Source organism: Mus caroli, unplaced genomic scaffold, assembly GCF_978045245.1.
Source record: "Mus caroli unplaced genomic scaffold, Mus_caroli_1 scaffold_17, whole genome shotgun sequence".
NCBI lineage: Eukaryota > Metazoa > Chordata > Mammalia > Rodentia > Muridae > Mus > Mus caroli.
In genome coordinates this window covers 45,418,487-45,439,596 of record NW_028227272.1, presented here as the reverse complement: position 1 = coordinate 45,439,596, position 21,110 = coordinate 45,418,487, and the positions used below count along the sequence as shown (strand labels likewise).

Sequence of the window (21,110 nt, the reverse complement as noted above, 5' to 3'; positions counted from 1 at the left end):
GCATATGTATCGAAAGATGGCCTAGTCGGCCATCAATGGAAAGAGAGGCCCATTGGACTTGCAAACTTTATATGCCCCAATATAGGGGAATGCCAGGGCCAAAAGAATGGGAATGGGTGGGTAGGGAAGTGGGGGGCGCTATGGGGGACTTTTGGGATAGTATTGGAAATGTAATTGAGGAAAATATGTAATAAAAATATTTAAAAAAATAAAAAAAAAAAAGAATTAAAGACATGGTAAAAAAAAAAAAAAAGCGCTGGAGGTACCCCAGTCCAAATCAGGCAAAAAAAAAAAAAAAAAAAAAAAGCGGATTTCTGAGTTCAAGGCCAATCTGGTCTACAAAGTGAGTTCCAGGACAGCAAGGACTATACAGAGAAACCCTGTCTCGAAAATCCAAAACAAAAAAACAAAAAAAAAAAACCAAAAAAAACAAAAACCAAAAACCAAAAGAAAAATGGGGCTAGTGAGATGGCTCAGCAGTTAAGAGCACTGACTGCTCTTCTGAAGGTCCTTTGTTCAAATCCCAGCAACCACATGGTAGCTCACAACCATCTGTAATGAGATCTGATGCCCTCTTCCGGAGTGTCTAAAGACAGCTACAGTGTACTCACATATAATAAATAAATCTTTTTTAAAAAATATTACAAAGCTTCTGTAAGACAAAGGACACTGTCAATAGGACAAAAAGGCAACCAACAGATTGGGAAAAGATCTTTATGAACCCTACATCCGATAGAGGGGTAATATCCAATATATACAAAGAACTCAAGAAGTTAGACTCCAGAGAACCAAATAACCCTATTAAAAAATAGGGCATCTGAGGAATATAGACTGGCTGAGAAACACCTAAAGATGTGTTCAACATCCTTAGTCATCAGGGAAATGCAAGTCAAACGACTCTGAGATTTCACCTCACACCAGTCAGAATGGCTGAAATACAAAACTCAGGTGACAACAGATGCTGGTGAGGATATAGAGAAAGAGGAACACTCCTCCATTGCTGGTGGGATTGCAAGCTGGTACAACCACTCTAGAAATCAGTTTGGCAGTTCCTCAGAAAATTGGACGTAGTATTACCTGAAGACCCAGCTATACTACTCCTGGACCTATACCCAGAAGATGTTCCAACATGCAATAAGGACACATGCTCCACTTATTCATAATAGCCAGAAGTTGGAACAAGCCCATATGTCCTTCAACAGAGGAATGGATACAGAAAATGTGGTACATTTACACAATGGAGTACTACTCAGCTATTAAAAATGATAAATTCATGACATTTTTACATAAATGGATAGAACTAGAAAATATCATCCTAAGTGAAGTAACCCAGTCACAAGAGAACACACATGTTATGCACTCACTGATAAGTGGATATTATCCCAAAAGCTCCCAATAACCAAGATACAATTCACAAATCACATGAAGCTCAAAAAGGAAGACCAAAGTGTGGGTGCTTTGCTCCTTCTTAGAAGGAGAACAAAATACTCACAAGGAGCAATTATGGAGATAAAGTATAGAGCAGAGACTGAAGGAAAGGCCATCCAGAGACTGTCCCACCTGGGGATTCATCCTATATACAGTCACCAAACCCAGACACTATTGTGGATGCCAAGGAGTACATGCTGAAAGGAGCCTGATATAGCTGTCTCCTGCAAGGCCCTGCCAGAGCCCTATAAATACAGAGACAGATGCTCACAGCCAACCATTGCACTGAGTGTGGGGTCCCCAATAGAGGAGTTAGAGAAAGGACTGAAGGAGTTGAAGGGGATTGCAACCCCTCAAGAAGAACATCAACATCAAACAACCAGTTGCCCAAGAGCTCCCAGGGACTAAGCCATCAACAAACGAGCACACATGGCTCCAGCTACACATGTAGCAGAGGATGGCCTTGTCATGCATCAATGGAAGGAGAGGTCTTTGGTCTTTTGAAGGCTCAATAGATGCCCCAGTGTAGGGGAACTGAGGGTAGGGAGGTGGGAGTGGGTGTGTGGGTGGAGAATACCCTCATAGAAGCAGGGGGAGAGAGGATAGGATAGGGATTTCAGGGGTGGAGGACTGGGAAAGGGGATAACATTTGAAATGTAAATAAAGACCATATCCAATAAAAAAATTTAAGAACATTGTTTCACAACCAATTTTATAATGTATAAAAATGGAAACAGAGGTAGAGTCTTATAAGCCTAGCACTTGGGAGGTGGATGGAGGAGAATTTTAAATTTTATTTGATGTATTCTATAGTGATGAGCCATTTTACTGTACCTACTTAAATTCAAACCCAGGTACATTTCTTTTTTTTTTTAAATTTTTTTATTAGATAAATGGATACTAGCCATAAAGTACAGGATACACACAGAAGCTAAACAAGAAGGAAGGCCAAGCAAAGATGCTTGAATCTCTCTTAGAAAGGTAATTAAAATCATCATAAGAGGGAGATGGAGGGGGAGAACTGGGTGGGAGAGGGGATGGGGAGGGGACTCGGGGAGCTTCAGGATCAGGTGTAGGAAGAGAAAGGAGAGAGGGCCAGAGGGCCAGGAGAATGACAATCACCCATGGAAGGAGTTACAGAGACAAAGTTTGGAGCTGAGACAAAAGGATGGACCATCTAGAGACTGCCATATCCAGGGATCCATCCCATAATTAACCTCCAAACGATGACACCATTGCATACACTAGCAAGTGTTTGCTGAAAGGACCCTGATATAGCTGTCTCTTGTGAGACTAGGCGGGGCCTAGCAAACACATAAGTGGATGCTCACAGTCAGCTATTGGATGGATTACAGGGCCCCCCAATGGAGGAGCTAAAGAAAGTATCCAAGGAGCTAAAGAGATCTGCAACCCTGTAGGTGCAACAACATTATGAACTAACCAGTACCCCGGAGCTCTTGACTCTAGCTGCATATGTATCAAAAGATGGCCTAGTAGGCCATCACTGGAAAGAGAGTCCCATTGGACACGCAAACTTTATATGCCTCAGTACAGGGGAACGCCAGGGCCAAAAAGTGGGAATGGGTGAGTAGGGAGGATATGGGGGACTTTTGGGATAGCATTGGAAATGTAATTGAGGAAAATACATAATAAAAAAAATATTTAAAAAAAAAAAGAAATCTGCAGCTGACAGAGGGGCCATCTTGAGGACTTGCTTGAGACCTGGGGGGGGGATAGGTTCCCAGGAATCAATGGGAGTGACCTTAGCTGAGACTTATAGCAGTGAGAATATGGACCCTGAAGAGGTCATCTCCTATAGCCAGGCACAAACCCCATTTGGAATGTTAGGGACACCAACCTACCCACAAAATTTTCAACCCAAAACTTATCCTGTCAACAAGAAGTACAAGGAAATGGATGGAGCAGAGACTGAGAGAATGGCCAACCAGTAACCAGCCCAACTTAAGACCCATCTCATGGACAAGAACCAGTTCCTGACACTATTTATGATACTCTGTTATGCTTGCAGACTGGAGCCTCACATAACTTCCTCTCATAGGTTCGCTCCATCAGCAGCTGACTAAAACAGATGCAGAGACCCACAGTCAAACATTGGATGGAGTTTGGGGACTCTTATGGAAGAGACGAAAGAACTGAGGGCCCTGAAGTGAATAGGAACTCCACAGGGAGACCATCATGGACCCTAACATGGACCCTTGGGTCTCTCAGAGACTGAACCAACCAAAGAACATACATGTGCTAGACCTAGAACCTCTGCACATATGTAGCAAATGTGCAGCTCTATCTTCATGTAAGTCCCCCAACAACTGGAGCGGGGGCTATCTCTAAAGCTGTTGCCTATCTGTGGAATATGCTCCCTTAACTGGACTGCCTTGTCTGGCCTCATAGGGGGAGGGTGTACCTAGCCCTGCAGAGACTTGAATTGCCAAGATGGGGGGATAACCAGGAAGGATCACCACCCTCTCAGAGGAGAAGGGGAGGGAGGTTGGGGGAGGAGCTCGTGTGAGGGAGGGATCAGGACAGAAGGCAGCAATCAGGATGTAAAGTGAATTAATTAATTAATTAATTAATGAGTAAATAAACTGTCAATTTCCCTACTCAAAACTATAAGATGTCTTTGGTCTGATTAATTTTATTTTGTATTGACTGCATAAATGTCTTGAGAAACTTCAGGCATCATTACACAACCTGGAAACAGCAGCGAGAACTTTCTCCCTCAACTTAGGTTGACAAATTATTCCTCTAATAATGTACTGTTTTCTGACATTAATGTTGAAATGCCAAGGCACTCTGACAGATAACGACTTGAAAATGTGTATTCAAAGCTTTTAAATAGCATGAAATATCAGTTCTGGAACCAACTGTTAAACAGAAGGGCAGGGGCAGTGGGAAGCATGGAGAGTGTAATGGAGGTGCCCATAACAACTCTGGCCTCCATCCTGATATTGGCAAATTAATGCTGGCAAGGGGGTTCCCAGCACTACAGCAATTAGGCTGGATGTGTTTTTTCTTCTTTTTTCTAAATGAACAAAATCCTCCCTATTCCTGTTTATTCAGAATTCCACATGTTATAAAACCGAGGAAAAATTACAAAAGGTAATCCAAGAAAAGCATATATTTCAAACAATAAGCTAAAAGAGACTTTCTAAGTTTCACCTCAAAGGTAAAAGAAACAATGCTCTCTGCTAAGCTGGTGTGTTTACAAGAATAATGACACCTCAGGCTAAAACAATTCTGTTGAGTATAGTAGCTATTGACTACTGTGGCTACTGGGTACCACTCTGAATTCCTGTGGGCTGTATGTCTAAAACATACTCTAGAGTCAAAGACTAGGGGTGGGGAGAGGGAACAGATGCAGAGACCCACAGCCAAACAAAGAAACACATTTTTGGTATTTTTCATATTGAGATTGAATTATTTCAATCTTTATTATTTTATTATTTTCAATCTCTATTGAAAATTGAAGAGATTGAATTATTTCAATCTTTATTATTTCAATCTCTATTATTTTAGATATATCAGATTAAATTAAACAATACTAAAATCATTTTCATGTTTCTTTTTACTTAAAACATACACAGCTAGTAAGAAATTTAAGATTAGACTAGCTAACAACACATAAAACAAATTGAATTATAGTAAATTATTTTTTAAAGGACAATTTTTATTTATGTGCTATACATGTGACTTTGTATATGACTGTGTGTATATATGTGTATGGGTGTGGGTGTGTGTGTGGGTGTGTGTGTGACTGTGTAGAAGTCAGAAGAAAGCCTTTGATGCTCTGGAGTCAGAAATATAGAGTTGTGAGCTGCCCAACTAGACTGCTGGGAATAAGACTCGGCTCCTCTGGAGAAGCAGCAGCCTTCCTAGTCACAGAAGCAACTCTCCAGCCCCTTAAGTTGCATTTGAAGTCCCTTTTTGTCCTTTAGTCTGACACTGAGAGGTCTCATACCCTTTGGTTTGTTACTGAAAGCCTTGGTAAGTTATTTTACAGCAATCTCACTTTCTTAGAGATTCCACGTGTACCTTCTCTCTGTTCCATCTCGTTCTGTTTACCTTGGGTCCATAGTAAATAAGAATGATGATCCTAATTCATTTGTTTATTACAGAAACAAGGGGAGTTCACACAAGGACACCTGAGCAGACAAACCCTGTAGTTGATTTCTCTCCATATTCTTTTCACCTTCGGTCATATTCTTCTTTGCTCCTTACTCACATCTCACATATACCCACCTTTGTTGATTTGTGATAACACTGAAGTCTGTTGTTGTTTGTTTTAGTATATGTGAAATAGGAGTACACTTTTAAGGGACTTTGTAAGTCTTATTACCCAATGATCTCCAATTGTTCTGGCATTTTGTCCCCTGAGAAACATCTGGAATGTATTATTCTCCAACCTTGATATCCAGAGAGTCTGAATATGAAGTTTGGTGAGGCCTGTTTAAGAAGCAGACCAGGCCAGTGGAGGTTTGAACATGTTTTGGGGAACCACCTGTCTGGCCTAATTTCCCTTTATAAATAATATAAAATGAACTGTCATGGGAGGGAGTTGCCGGAGCATCTGCAGGAGACATCTTGGTTCCCGGGTTCCACCAAGACTAGTCTGCGCAGGTGAGAGTGTGGACTACAGAAGCTAACAACTTCTGGGACAATCTGAAGCCACAGAGCTTCTGAGGCAGCCCTTTTCGAGCTCCAGACATCCAGACACCTTCCCTGCCAGGAGAGAAGTGTCCACCTGGCCCCGGAGGGCTTTGCCGGAGTACCTGAGGGAGTCATCTCGGTCCCTGGATCCCACTGAGACTAGTCTGCACAGGTGAGAGTGTGAACTACAGAAGCTAACAGCTTCTGGGACAGGTCCTGTTTCAGACGTTCATGTTGTGCCAGGAGGCAAGTCCTAACACCAGATATCTGTGCACCTTCCCTGAAAGAGGTGAGCCTGCCTGCAGAGAGTGCTCTGACCACTGAAACTCAGGAGATAGCTAGTCTCCCAGGTCTGTTGGTAGAGAATAACAGAATCACGAGAGGAACAAGCTCTAACCAGAGACAACTATAACAACTGACTCCAGAGATTACCAGATGGCGAAAGTTAAACGTAAGAATCTTACTAACAGAAACCAAGACCACTCACCATCATCAGAACTCAGCACTCCCACCTCAGCCAGTCCTGGGAACCCAAACACACCCGAAAACCTAGACCCAGATTTAAAGGCATATCTCATGATGATGGTAGAGGACATCAAGAAGGACTTTAATAACTCACTTAAAGAAATACAGGAGAAGACTGCTAAAGAGTTGCAATTCCTTAAAGAAAAACAGGAAAACATGTACAAACAGGTGATGGAAATGAACAAAACCATACTAGACATAAAAGGGAAGTAGACACAATAAAGAAAACCCAAAGTGAGGCAATGCTGGAGATAGACACCCTAGGAAAGAAATCTGGAAACATAAATGTGAGTATCAGCAACAGAATACAAGAGATGGAAGAGAGAATCTCAGGTGCAGAAGATTCCATAGAGAACATTGGCACAACAATCAAAGAAAATGCAAAATGCAAAAAGATCCTAACTCAAAACATCCATGAAATCCAGGACACAATGAGAAGACCAAACCTACGGATAATAGGAGTAGATGAGAATGAAGATTTTCAACTTAAAGGACCAGCAAATATCTTCAACAAAATTATAGAAGAAAACTTCCCAAACCTAAAGAAAGAGATGCCCATGAACATACAAGAAGCCTACAGAACTACAAATAGACTGAAGCAGAAAAGAAATTCCTCCCGACACATACTACTCAGAACAACAAATGCACTAAATAAAGATAGAATATTAAAAGCAGTAAGGGAGAAAGGTCAAGTAACATAGAAAGGCAAGCCTATCAGAATTATACCAGATTTATCACCAGAGACTATGAAAACCAGAAGATCCTGGACAGATGTTATACAGACACTAAGAGAACACAAAAGCCAGCCCAAGCTACTATACCCAGCCAAACTTTCAGTTACCATAGATGGAGAACCCAAAGTATTCCACGACAAAACCAAATTCACACATTATCTTTCCACAAATCCAGCCCCTCAAAGGATAATGACAGAAAAAAACAAAAACAAACAAAAAAAAAAAAAACAAAAACAAAAACAATACAAGGACGGAAACCATGTCCTAGAAAAAGCAAGAAAGTAATCCTTCAACAAACCTAAAAGAAGGCAGCCACAAGAACAGAATGCCAACTTTAACAACAAAAATAAGAGGAAGCAACAATTACTTTCCTTAATATCAATGGACTTAACTCCCCAATAAAAAGACATAGACTAACAGACTGGCTACACAAACAGGACCTAACATTTTACTGCTTACAGGAAACCCATCTCTAGGGAAAAGACAGACACTACTTCAGAATGAAAGGCTGGAAAGCAATTTTCAAGCAAATGGTCTGAAGAAACAAGCTGGAGTAGCCATTCTAATATCTAATAAAATCAACTTCCAACCCAAAGTCATCAAAAAAGATAAGGAGGGGCACTTCATACTCATCAAAGTTAAAATCTTCCAAGAGGAAGTCTCAATTCTGAATATCTATGCTCCAAATGCAAGGGCAGCCACATTCATTAAAGAAACTTTAGTAAAGCTCAAAGCACACACTGCACCTCACACAATAATAGTGGGAGACTTCAACACACCACTTTCATCAATGGACAGATGCTGGAAACAGAAACTAAACAGGGACACAGTGAAACTAACAGAAGTTATGAAACAAATGGATCTAACAGATATCTACAGAACATTTTATCCTAAAACAAAAGGATATACCTTCTTCTCAGCACCTCACAGTACCTTCTCCAAAATTGACCACATAATTGGTCACAAAACAAGCCTCAACATATACAAAAATATTGAAATTGTCCCATGCATCCTATCAGATCACAACATACCCAAACTTATGAGACACAACACATTTTTAAGAGGAAAACTCATAGCTCTGAGTGCCTCCAACATGAAACTAGAGAGAGCACACACTAGCAGCTTGACAACACACCTAAAAGCTCTAGAACAAAAGGAAGCAAATTCACCCAAGAGGAGTAGTCAGCAGGAGATAATCAAACTCAGGGGTGAAATCAACCAAGTGGAAACAAGAAAAACTATTCAAAGAATCAACCAATCAAGGAGCTGGTTCTTTGAGAAAATCAACAAGATAGATAAACCCTTAGCCAGACTCACTAGAGGGTACAGGGACAGCATCCTAATTAACAAAATCAGAAATGAAAAGAGAGGCATAACAACAGATCCTGAAGAAATCCAAAACACCATCAGATCCTTCTACAAAAGGCTATACTCAACAAAACTGGAGAACCTGGATAAAATGGACAAGTTTCTAGACAGATACCAGGTACCAAAGTTAAATCAGGATCAGGTTAATGAACTAAACAGTCCTATATCCCCTAAAGAAATAGAAACAGTCATTAATAGTCTCCAAACTATAAAAAGCCCAGGACTAGATGGGTTTACTGCAGAATTCTATCAGACCTTGAAAGAAGATCTAATCCCAGTTCTTCACAAACTATTCCACAAAATAGAAGCAGAAGGTACTCTACCCAATTCATTCTATGAAGCCACAATTACTCTGATACCTAAACCAGAGAAAGACCCAACAAAGATACAGAACTTCAGACCAATTTCCCTTATGAATATCGATGCAAAAATCCTCAATAAAGTTCTCGCTAACCAAATCCAAGAACACATCAAAACAATCATCCATCCTGACCAAGGAGGTTTCATTCCAGGGATGCAGGGATGGTTTAATATATGGAAATCCATCAACATAATCCACTATATAAACAAAATCAAAGACAAAAACCACATGATCATCTCGTTAGATTCAGAGAAAGCATTTGACAAAATCTAACACCCATTCATGATAAAAAGTCTTGGAAAGATCAGGAATTCAAGGCCCATACCTAAACATGATAAAAGCAATCTACAGCAAACCAGTAGCCAACATCAAAGTAAATGGTGAGATGCTGGAAGCAATCCCACTAAAATCAAGGACTAGACTCTCTCCCTACCTATTCAACATTGTACTTGAAGTCCTAGCCAGAGCAATTAGACAACAAAAGGAGATCAAGGGGATACAAATTGGAAAGGAAGAAATCAAAATATCACTTTTTGCAGATGATATGATAGTATATATAAGTGACCCTAAAAATTCCACCAGAGAACTCCTAAACCTGATAAACAGCTTCAATGAAGTGGCTGTATATACAATTTATTTATTTATTTATTTTGTTTTTTTTTCGAGACAGGGTTTCTCTGTATAGCCCTGGCTGTCCTGGAACTCACTCTGTAGACCAGGCTGGCCTCGAACTCATAAATTCACCTGCCTCTGCCTCCCAAGTGCTGGGATTAAAGGCATGCGCCACCACGCCCGGCCTATAAAATTAACTCAAACAAGTCAATGGCCTTTCTGTACACAAAGGATAAACAGGCTGAGAAAGAAATTAGGGAAACAACACCCTTCTCAATAGTCACTAATAATATAAAATATCCTGGCATGACTCTAAGGAAGTGATAAGAACTTCAAGTCTCTGAAGAAAGAAATTAAAGAAGATCTCAGAAGATGGAAAGAACTCCCATGCTCATGGATTGGCAGGATCAATACAGTAAAAATGGCTATCTTACCAAAAGCAATCTACAGATTCAATGCAATCCCCATCAAAATTCCTACTCAATTCTTCAATGAATTAGAAAAGATAATCTGCAAATTCATCTGAAATAACAAAAAACCTAGGATAGCAAACACTGTGCTCAAGGATAAGAAAACCTCTGGTGGAATCACCATGCCTGACCTAAAGCTGTACTACAGAGCAATTGTGATAAAAAACACAAAAAACAAAAACAAACAAACAAACAAACAAAAACTGCATGGTATTGGTATAGCGACAGACAGGTAGACCAATGGAATAGAATTAAAGACCCAGAAATGAACCCACACACCTATGGTCAATTGATCTTTGACAAGGGAGCTAAAACCATCCACTGGAAAAAAGACAGCATTTTCAACAAATGGTGCTGGCACAACTGGTAGTTATCATGTAGAAGAATGTGAATTGATCCTATCTCCTTGTACTAAGGTCAAATCTAAGTGGATTAAGGAACTCCACATAAAACCAGAGACACTGAAACTTATACAGAAAAAGTAGGGAAAAGCCTCAAAGTTATGGGCACAGGGGAAATATTCCTGAATAGAACAGCAATGGCTTGTCCTGTAAGATCGAGAATCGACAAACGAGACCTCATAAAACTGCAAAGCTTCTGTAAGGCAAAAGACACCATCAATAAGACAAAAAGACCACCAACATATTGGGAAAGGATCTTTACCTTTCCTAAATCAGATAGGGGACTAATATCCAATATATATAAAGAACTCAAGAAGGTGGACCCCAGAAAATCAAACAACCGATCAAAAGTTGGGGCTCACAGCTAAACAAAGAATTCTCACCTGAGGAATACCAAATGGCTGAGAAGCACCTGAAAAAATGTTCAACATCCTTAATCATCATGGAAATGCAACTCAAAACAACCCTGAGATTCTACCTCACACCAGTCTGAATGGCTAAGATCAAAAATTCAGGTGACAACAGATGCTGGCGAGGATGTGGAGAAAGAGGAACACTCCTCCATTGTTGGTGGGATTTCAACCTTGTACAACCACTCTGGAAATCAGTCTGGCGGTTCCTCAGAAAATTGGACATAGTACTACAGGAGGATCCCGCAATACCTCTCCTGGGCATAGATCCAGAAGATGTTCCAACTGGTAAGAAGGACACATGCTCCACTATGTTCATAGCAGCCTTATTTATAATAGCCAGAAGCTGGAAAGAACCCAGATGCCCCTCAACAGAGGAATGGATACAGAAAATGTGGTACATTTACACAATGGAGTACGACTCAGTTATTAAAAAGAATGAATTTATAAAATTCCTAGGCAAATGGATGGACCTGGAGGGCATCATCCTGAGTGAGGTAACCCAATCACAAAAGAACTCATACAATATGTACTCACTGATAAGTGGATATTAGCCCAGAAACTTAGAATACCCAAGATATAAGATACAATTTGGGAAACACATGAAACTCAAGAAGAACGAAGACCAAAGTGTGGACACTTTGCCCCTTCTAAGAATTGGGAACAAAACACCCCTGGAAGGAGTTACAGAGACAAAGTTTGGAGATGAGATGAAAGGATGGACCATCTAGAGACTGCCATATCCAGGGATCCATCCCATAATCAGCTTCCAAATGCTGACACTATTGCATACACCAGCAAGATTTTGCTGAAAGGACCCAGATATAGCTGTCTCTTGTGAGACTATGCGGTGGCCTAGCAAACACAGAAGTGGATGCTCACAGTCAGCTATTGGATGGATCACAGGGCCCCCAATGGAGGAGCTAGAGAAAGTACCCAAGGAGTTGGGGGGATCTGCAACCCTATAGGTGGAATAACTGTATGAACTAACCAGTACCCCCGGAGCTCGTGTCTCTAGCTGCATATGTATCAGAAGATGGCCCAGTCGGCCATCAGTGGAAAGAGAGGCCCATTGGTCGTGCAAACTTTATATGCCTCAGTACAGGGGAACACCAGGGCCAAGAAGTTGGAGTGGGTGGGTGGGTGGGTGGGGAGCGTGGGGGGAGCGGGAGGGGGGGACTTTTGGGATAGCATTGGAAATGTAAATGAAATAAATACCTAATAAAAAATTAAAAAATAAAAATAAAATAAAATACAATAAAATGATCTGTCTCTGTGGTACCATTAGGGGCCCCAGGTCTGCAGCTGGAAAGCAGTGCTCCCAGCTCCAGCCCAGTGCCATGGAGGAAGGATGCTCTTAGATACACTAGTACTCACTCCTCCAGAGCCTCGGCCATCAGTATATCTTCTTTGTCAGTTCTAACATCCAGCTCTGGTTCTCCGCTAAGCAGCAGCTTCAAGTTATAAATAATCAGCAAAGTTCCTGTAAAAAAGAGGAAAAGGAAATATTGACTCGTCAGTTCCTCAAGACACTTCTAGACCTTTCTAATCACTTCAGCTGACTCTAGAGCTATGGTCCTCAACCCCCCCTAACGCTGTAACCCTTTAATGCAGATCCTCATGTTGTGGTGACAGTTTATTTTTATTGTTACTTTACCACTCTAATTCTGCTACTGTTATGAATTGTAATGTAAATATCTGCTATGCAGGATGTCTGATATGTGACCTCTGTGAAGGGTCATTTGGCCCGCCCCCCCCCCCCCAAAGAGGTTATGACACACAAGTTGAGGATTGCTACTCTAGATCAAATTTCTTTTTTGCTTCAGCCAAATACATTTGGATAAAATGCACGCCATGCTTTCTGGGAAATTATACTATCTGTCTGAGACTGCTGTACTTCCATAATACACTGCTCTAAGTACTATTAAATACACTGTGAGTCTTTCAAACATTGGTCCGCTTTTCATAATTTGCATGATGACAATTTTTAGGAGCCTGAGCCAAGTTTGTATTGTAGGTGGAGCTCTCATTGGTGAATCTGAAACCAATGCAGTGAGAAAAAGTTATGAGAAAATATTAGTTTAAAACCGTGTACTGAGTGTTGATTTTTGATTCTAGAGCTGGCACCGACAAACTATATTCTGTATAAGATAATCAGTATATATTTTAGGGTTTGTAGTCTATGTTGTCGCTGTCATAGTTACTCAAACTCAACTTGGTCACTGCTGTACCATGAAACCAGATAGAGAAAAGACAGAGGAACATAAATGCAGTTATGTTCCAATAAAATGTGATTTATAAGTACAGAGCGCCAAGAAAACCAGGTAGACTACCTGCAAATATTCTCTTCTCCCTCCATTCTCTGAGATCTAATCCCTCAGCCTCAACCGAGGTTCTGCATCAGAACACCTGTGGAAGCCTTCCCTGTCGCCCTACTCTTATCTCCTGTGGACACCAACACAGATCTTCCCCTTGTAACATCCCTACCCGACTCACTGCTTTGTCTCAGACCCCAACCCAAGCAGGCAGCCGATACTAACTAATCCAAAGACCACCCATGCCAGTGCAACAAGTAGGCTGATGGCAGAGCCACACTTGCTCCAGTTTCCCTTTTCTCTCTGATCCCCTAACCCAACAAATCACAAATATCTTCTCCCCCAGCTTTCATTACCCAAAACGCATCCCATCATTCCAGCTTCTAACACAAGCAAGCAATCACTGGGTACACAGCAGCTGAACAGTCTGGGAAAACAGGTCCGTGGAAAATTTCTTTCCAGGTAGCATATAGCCACCACATCTAGGGAGGAAGCATGAACCCCAATCCCAGATGCCTAGATGTCAGCATAAAAATACAGTCAATAACATTCAGTAATATATGTCTCCACTGGAACCCAGCTACCCTACCATAGCAGGCACTGATTATTCCAAAATAGCTGAAGTCCAATAAAAAGACCTCTAAACAGCCTGTGTGAGAATGATAGAAGCCCTTAAAGAGAAAATTAATAAAGCCCTAAAGAAACCCAGGAGAACACAGACAGTGCCAGGAAGTGAATAAAACTGTTTAAGATCTTAAGATGGAAGTAGAATCAATGAAGAAAATATAAACTGAGGAAATTTTGGAAGTGAAAATCTTGGGCATTTAAATAGAACTACATCATCAACAGATTACAGGAGGTGGAAGAAACAATCTCAGGAATGAAAATGTATGAGAGAAAAAAATGAATACGTTGGTCAAAGAGAATGTTAAATCCACACACTCCAAAAAAATCCAATTTGTGACACTATGAAAAGAGCAAATCTAAAAATAATAGGAATAAAGGAAGAAGAAAATTTCTGAAGTTAAAGAAAAAGAGGCTTAGAAAAGTACAAGAAACATACAGAACACCAAGTAGATTGAACCAGAAAATAAAGTTTGCTTGGCATATAATAATCAAAATGCTGAATATACAGAGCAAAGAAAGAATATGAAAAGCTGCAAAGGAAAAAGACCAAGTACCATATAGAGGCAGACCTATCAGAATTACACCCTGCTTCTCCATGGAACGTTTAAAAGCCAGAAAGTTCTGAATAGATGTGCTGTAGACTCTAAGAGATCACAGACTCCAACCCAGACTATTATACCCAACAAAATTCTCAATCACTATAAATGAAAAAAAGCTTCATTATAAAACAAAATATAAGCAATATTTATCTACAAATCCAGCCTTACAGAAGGTGCTAGAAGAAAAATTCCAACCAAAGGAAGTTAACTACAACCATGAAAACACAGGGATACATGAGACATACCTCAACATAAAAAAAGCAGTTTACAGCAAGCCTTGTCAATATCAACTTAAATGAAGAGAAACTCAAAGCAATGCTTCTAAAATCAGAAAGAAGACAAGGTTGTCTACTCTCTCCATACTTATTCAATATAGCACTTTAAGTCTTAGCTAGAGCAATAAGAAAACTGAAGGAGGTCAAGGAGATTGTGTCAACTTGACACAGCTGGAGTTATCACAGAGAAAGGAGCTTCTGTTGAAGAAATGCCTCCTCCATGAGATCCAACTGCAAGGCATTTTTCTCAATTAGTGATCAAGGGGGAAAGACCCCTTGTGGGTGGGACCATCTCTGGGCTGGTAATCTGGTTCTATAAGATAGCAGGCTGAGCAAGTCAAGGGATGCAAGCCAGTAAAGAACATCCCTCCATGGCTCTGCATCAGCTCCTGCTTCCTGACCTGCTTGAGTTCCAGTCCTGACTTCCTTGGTGATGAAGAGCAATGTGGAAGTGTAAACCAAATAAACCCTTTCCTCCCCAACTTGCTTCTTGGTCATGATGTTTGTGCAAGAATAAAAACCCTGACTAAGACAGCAATACAAATTAGAAAGGAAGAAGTCAAAGCATCAATTTTGCAGATGATATGATAATATGTATATAAGTGACCCTAAAAATTCTACTAAGGAGCTCCTACAACAAGTAAACACCTTCAGCAAAGTGACTGGACACAAGATTAACCCACAAAAATTAGTAGTTCTCCTAAATACAAATGACAAAGAGACTGAGAAAGTAATCAAGGAAATAACATTTTTGGTAATAGCCTTAAACAACATAAAATATCTTGGAGTAATTCTATCCAATCATGTTAAAGACATGTGTGATAAAAGCTTCAAGTCTTTAAAGAGAGAAATTGAAGAAGCTATCAGAAGATGGAAAGAGCTTCTATGTTATTAATTGGTAGAATTATTACAGTAAAAATGGTCAAATGTAATCTACAAATTCATGCAGTCCCCATTAAAATTCCAAGACAAGTCTTCACAAATCTGCAAAGGGTAATTCTCAGCTTCATAAGAAAAAAATAAAAACCCAGGGTAGCTAAAATCCAGATAGCTAAAATAATCCTGAACAATAAAGAAACCCTGAAAAGTTTCACCATTCCTGATCTCAAGTTATACTACAGAGTTACAGTTAAACCAGCATGGTATTGGTGTAAAAACAGATGTTAATCAAAGAAATCAAACCGAAGACCCAGAATCAGCCCACACACCTATGGACACTTACTTTTGACAAGAAAAAAAGAATCCAGAAATACACTCTGGAAAAATGACAACACCTTCCACAAATGATGCTGGACAAACTGGATGGTGACACATAGAAGAATGCAAATACATCCATATTTATCTCCCCATGTGAAACTCTACTACAAATGGGTCAAAAAGCTGAACATATAACCAGGTACACTAAACCTGATAGAAGAGAAAGTAAGAAACAATCTTGAGGTCATTGATACAGGAGACAACTTCCTGAGGAGAACATTGTTAATACAGACACTAAGATCAACAATTAATCAAATAATGGGACCTCATGGAACTGAAAAGCTTTTGCATGCCAAATGATACCAGCATTTGAATGAAGCAACAACCTAAAGTATGGGAGGAGGTTTTTACCAACTCCATATATAATAGAGCGCTAATATACAAAATATGTGAAGAACTCAAAAAAACTTGATATCTAGAAACCAAATAACTCAATTTAAAAATGGGGGTACATATCTAAACAGAGAAATCTCAAAAGAGAAAACTCAAAATGGGTGAGAAACACTAGAAGAACTAGACAACTAACTTAGACATCAGGGAAATGAAAGTCAAAACTACTGTGAGATGCCATCTTACACCTGCCAGAACAGCTAAGATCAATAACACAAGTGACAGCTCATGCTGGTGATGATGTAGAGCAGGGACCTCTCCCCTCTTGTTGGTGGAAGTGAAAATTTGTACAGCCACTATGGAAATCAGTAGGTGGTTCCTCAGAAAGATGATAATCCATCTACCTCAAGATCCAGCTACATCACTCTTGGTCATGTAACAAAGGCCACCTCATCCTACCACAAGGATACTTGTTGAACCATATTTGCTTCTGTTCTTTTCATAATTAGCCAGATATGAGAAACAACCTAAATGTCTCTCAACAGAAGAATGCATAAAGAAAATGTGGCACGTTTACAAAATGAATATTACTCAGCTCTTTTTTAAAAAATTGCATCAAGGGAGGCTGGAGAGATGACTCAACAGTTAAGAGCACTGACTGCTCTTCTAGACATCCTGAATTCAATTCCCAGCAAGCATATGGTGGCTCACAACCATCTGTAATGGGATCCGATGCATACTCTTCTGGTGTGTGTCTGAAGACAGCTACAGTGTACTCATATAAATAAAAATAAATAACTAATATTTAAAAAATGATATTATGAAATTTGCAGGCAAATGGATGGAAGTAAAATTAAATCATTCTAACTGAGGTAACCCAGACTCAGAAACATAAATATGGAATATATTCAGTTATTTCTGTATAGTAGCCATTAAATAAATGAAAACCATGCTACAATCCATATACCCAGAAATCTTAGGCATAGAGGCATGAATCTCCCTGGAAGAGAAAAATAGAATAGACTTTATGGGTGGATTAAAGGCAGGGAGACAAGAACAGGAGGATACGGTGGGGATAGGAATAGGGAGAAGAGAAGACATGGGATTGAGGGAGGGAATGAGGGCAGACACAGCTAGAACTGAGGAGCATTTGAGGAACATTTGAGGGACAGAATGGAAACAGTGAAGTAGAAACTTCCTATAATATACAAGGTGATACTAATGAAGACTCCAAATAATGAAGGAGACGGAACCCCCACTGGCCATCTCTTGTCACCAAATAAAGGTTCCAGGAGTGGGACTGGGTTTTATCCAGTGATTGGTGGATAAAGTGATTGCACAGAAATCCCCATACAAGTCAGGCTGTTGCCAAGACAATAAGTTGTTTTCTATAAACTGACAGCAAGGCCCCACTGCTGAAGACAACACCCACACAACTCACTGAACACGGAGAGGTCGAGTTGGTGCCTACATAGAACCTTCACCCCAATGTTCTGGTGTCTATGACACAAAAAGGTATTCTGTGGACTACTAAAAGAGAAAAGTAGAAAAAAACACCAGCCCAACCATAAAACTTATGCTCTACAATCTGTCCTGCATGAAAAATAAGACTAGTGCAACCACAGCACAAACCTGTGGAGTAACCAACTGATATCTGATTTGACTATAGCCCACTCTATGATATTGAATTCATACCTGACACTGCTTTTGTGACCAAGAAGCAGAGACTAGATAGCCCAGGGACCTAGGGTAAAACCAAATAATACTGATAAAAAAAAAAAAGGAATGATATCCTGCTATATTCATGGATTAGTACCTAATCCATCATCAGAGGGCTTCCTCCTGCAACAGATGTGGACAAGTGCAGAGACCCACAGGAAGCCATTACCCACCTTGAAACACATAGCTCTAAAGGAGATGTCTCTATCAAAGGCCTCCCCTCGTAGCTCAGGGAACACCACAGAAAAGGAGGCAGCAGGAGTTGGGGAGACAGGACACCAGGAGAACAAAGTCCTTTAAAACAACTGAGCAAAGCTCATATGAACTCACAGAGACTGAGGCAGGATGTACAGGGTCTATATGGGTCTGCACCAGGTCCTCCACATCATATATACTATAGCTTTCTGTTTAGTACTTTTATGGGACTTCTGAATGTGTAAACAAGTGTAATTCTTGTCCCTTTTCTTGGGGCTCTTTTATTTTTTGATGGCTTGTCTTGTTTAACTTCAATACAATGTTTTTTTTTCATTTTATATTCTTATATTTTGGTTTTTTAATAAAATAAAGGATAAATAAACAAACACAAAGTGCCAAACTTGGCCTATGGCTATGTCTTGTGACACCTGCTCTAAGGCATCATTAACCAAAAATGACCAAACTGTTCACAAAACTGTTTACAATATGAGCACAAATGTGAGTTTCAAAGAAATTAAAAAGGGAAATGAATTACACTTCTCTTGGTGGGGAGAACAGCATAGGGGAGAAGAATGAGAAGTTTATAATCAAAATGCCTATTTCTAAATTCTGGATCAACCACTGAACAGTGGTGTGACCTTAAGAGCTCCACTCCAAGCAAAGACATAAAAGTGGGCAGAGACTAGTTGAGAAGGGAGTGCAGAGCGCTAAGAAGAGGACAAGAGATAGTAATGGGGGAGTAAAATGATTTTAAAACCATATATACACACATAAAACTAACAAAACCCTCATTTTCCTAATCTATCCAAAAGAATTCATAAGCAAAATAAAATAAGCAAAAATAAACATTTTACTAATATTAATGTGAGTGCGTCACAATTAGAAGTCCTCTGAGAGCTGGGTGGTGGTGGCGCACGCCTTTAATCCCAGCACTTGGGAGGCAGAGGCAGGCAAATTTCTGAGTTCGAGGCCAGCTTGGTCTACAAAGTGAGTTCCAGGACAGCCAGGGCTATACAGAGAAACCCTGTCTCGAAAAACAAAAACAGGGGCTGGTGAGATGGCTCAGTGGGTAAGAGCACCTGACTGCTCTTCCGAAGGTCCAGAGTTCAAATCCCAGCAACCACATGGTGGCTCACAACCATCCGCAACAAGATCTGGCGCTCTCTTCTGGAATGTCTGAAGACAGCTACAGTGTACTTACATATAATAACGAAAACAGAAGTCCTCTGAGAGACTAAATGATCATTAAGCATTAAGATGTAAAGTCCTTGTTTTCCCTTATCTGAAGGTCCTCACCTTAGCACTACTTATATGTGTGTATATACAATTATTTATGTATGTGAAGGGGTAAGATGAAAAAGAAAATTATGACAGGGGAGGAAGAGCTATTAAGGGAGGGAGAAGGCAGAGAGTGGAGTGGAGTGTAATGATAGGAAGCAGATGTGGGACTAACTCAGGGATTGAAAGGGACCAGCTGGAGCACAGAGAAGGCCACGAGAGGGTAAGAATGAGAAGAAAATGTGAGGACACATCTGAAGATACCATGAAAACCATTACTGCACAGTCTAACCTAAAACAGTAAGATTATAATATTTATCTAATATGTAAATACTAATTTAATCACCACCATTTTTTCCTCAATGACAGAAGGAAAGAAGTAGAATACTTTTGGGAAAAAAAAAATGATGCCATGGGTTACAGAAGGTATCTTAATGATAAAGCAGACCAAGTTGTAAATAAAATTATCAAAATCTTTCTACAAATATTATATTAGCCAAAACATTGCTAAGAGCAGGCAGGGCACGTGTGGCTTCCTCTAAAGTAGACTTCTTTTTATGTTTCCAGAAGTGAAAATAGGGAATGTCTAGAGAAAGACCGACACAAGGAAATTTCCAGTAACTAATGCAGTCTAGACATCATGAGAGGAAACAAAGGAAATGAAGGCAGCTGAAGGAAATGAATAAAAGATCTGTCAGCCTGGGAGATGAGTGTAGATGAAGGCTTGCTTACTGCCCCTCCCCAAGATGGGAATGCACTCTTACATTCTCTCATTATTGTTAACTCTATTAGCAAAATAGCATCACATGAACTCGGATGATGCAATGGACAGCTAACTCTGCTATGAAGGTCAGGACCGAGGATCCCTGTGGGCACAGCCTTTGTCACCCTCTGCTCATTCAGAAGCTCAAGCCTGAACCTTTCTCCAGGTGTCAAGAATTTACAATAAATCATATCTGGATTCTTTCAAGATAACACTCATACAGATAAAATGAATGGCTGCCCTCATGCGATACTGCACCTGAGATCATTGATGCTAAAAAGTATGAAAAGAAATGCTCCGGTCAAAAATGTTGCTTCTGATAACCTTACCACATCTCCCGTAGATCATATCAAACTGCTGCATCAATTCAGCTTCGGTCTTAAATGGGGAGTATTTGTAAATGATGGACAATTCTGTGAAGAACTTCTGCGGGTCATCTGTGATACTCTCTCTTGTTCTCGTTAGCCATGAAGGTATTGGAACTACAACCTAGTTTTAAAAAACACAACATATTATGAAATATACACACACTAACATTCCTTTGTTTTATTCCAATTTATTCCGTTCTTCTTCCAAATTACAAAACACTAAGTTAAAAGTAATCTTCCTCCTGAAGCCTAGATTTAGGAGACAGACGTGTGTGTGTATGTGTGTGTGTCTGTGTGTGTGTGTGTGTCTGTGTGTGTGTGTCTGTGTGTCTGTGTGTGTGTGTGTGTGTGTGTGTGTGTGTGTCTGTGTGTTTACTCAGGGTTGGTTTTTTTGTTTGTTTGTTTGTTTA

The 21,110-nt window shown here is 40.1% G+C and overlaps 1 protein-coding gene across 1 annotated transcript in view; it reads right to left on the bottom strand.

The window, feature by feature from the left end:
• The window catches only part of Morc1 (MORC family CW-type zinc finger 1), a 200,138-nt gene that overhangs the window by 157,788 nt on the left and 21,240 nt on the right, over positions 1-21,110 (bottom strand). The window contains exons 7-8 of the mRNA XM_021185413.2: positions 20,662-20,821; positions 12,352-12,457 (exon numbers count right to left, since the gene is read on the bottom strand). Coding sequence (XP_021041072.1) covers positions 12,352-12,457; positions 20,662-20,821 — 266 coding nt within the window. The remainder of the gene's footprint in view (positions 1-12,351; positions 12,458-20,661; positions 20,822-21,110) is intronic.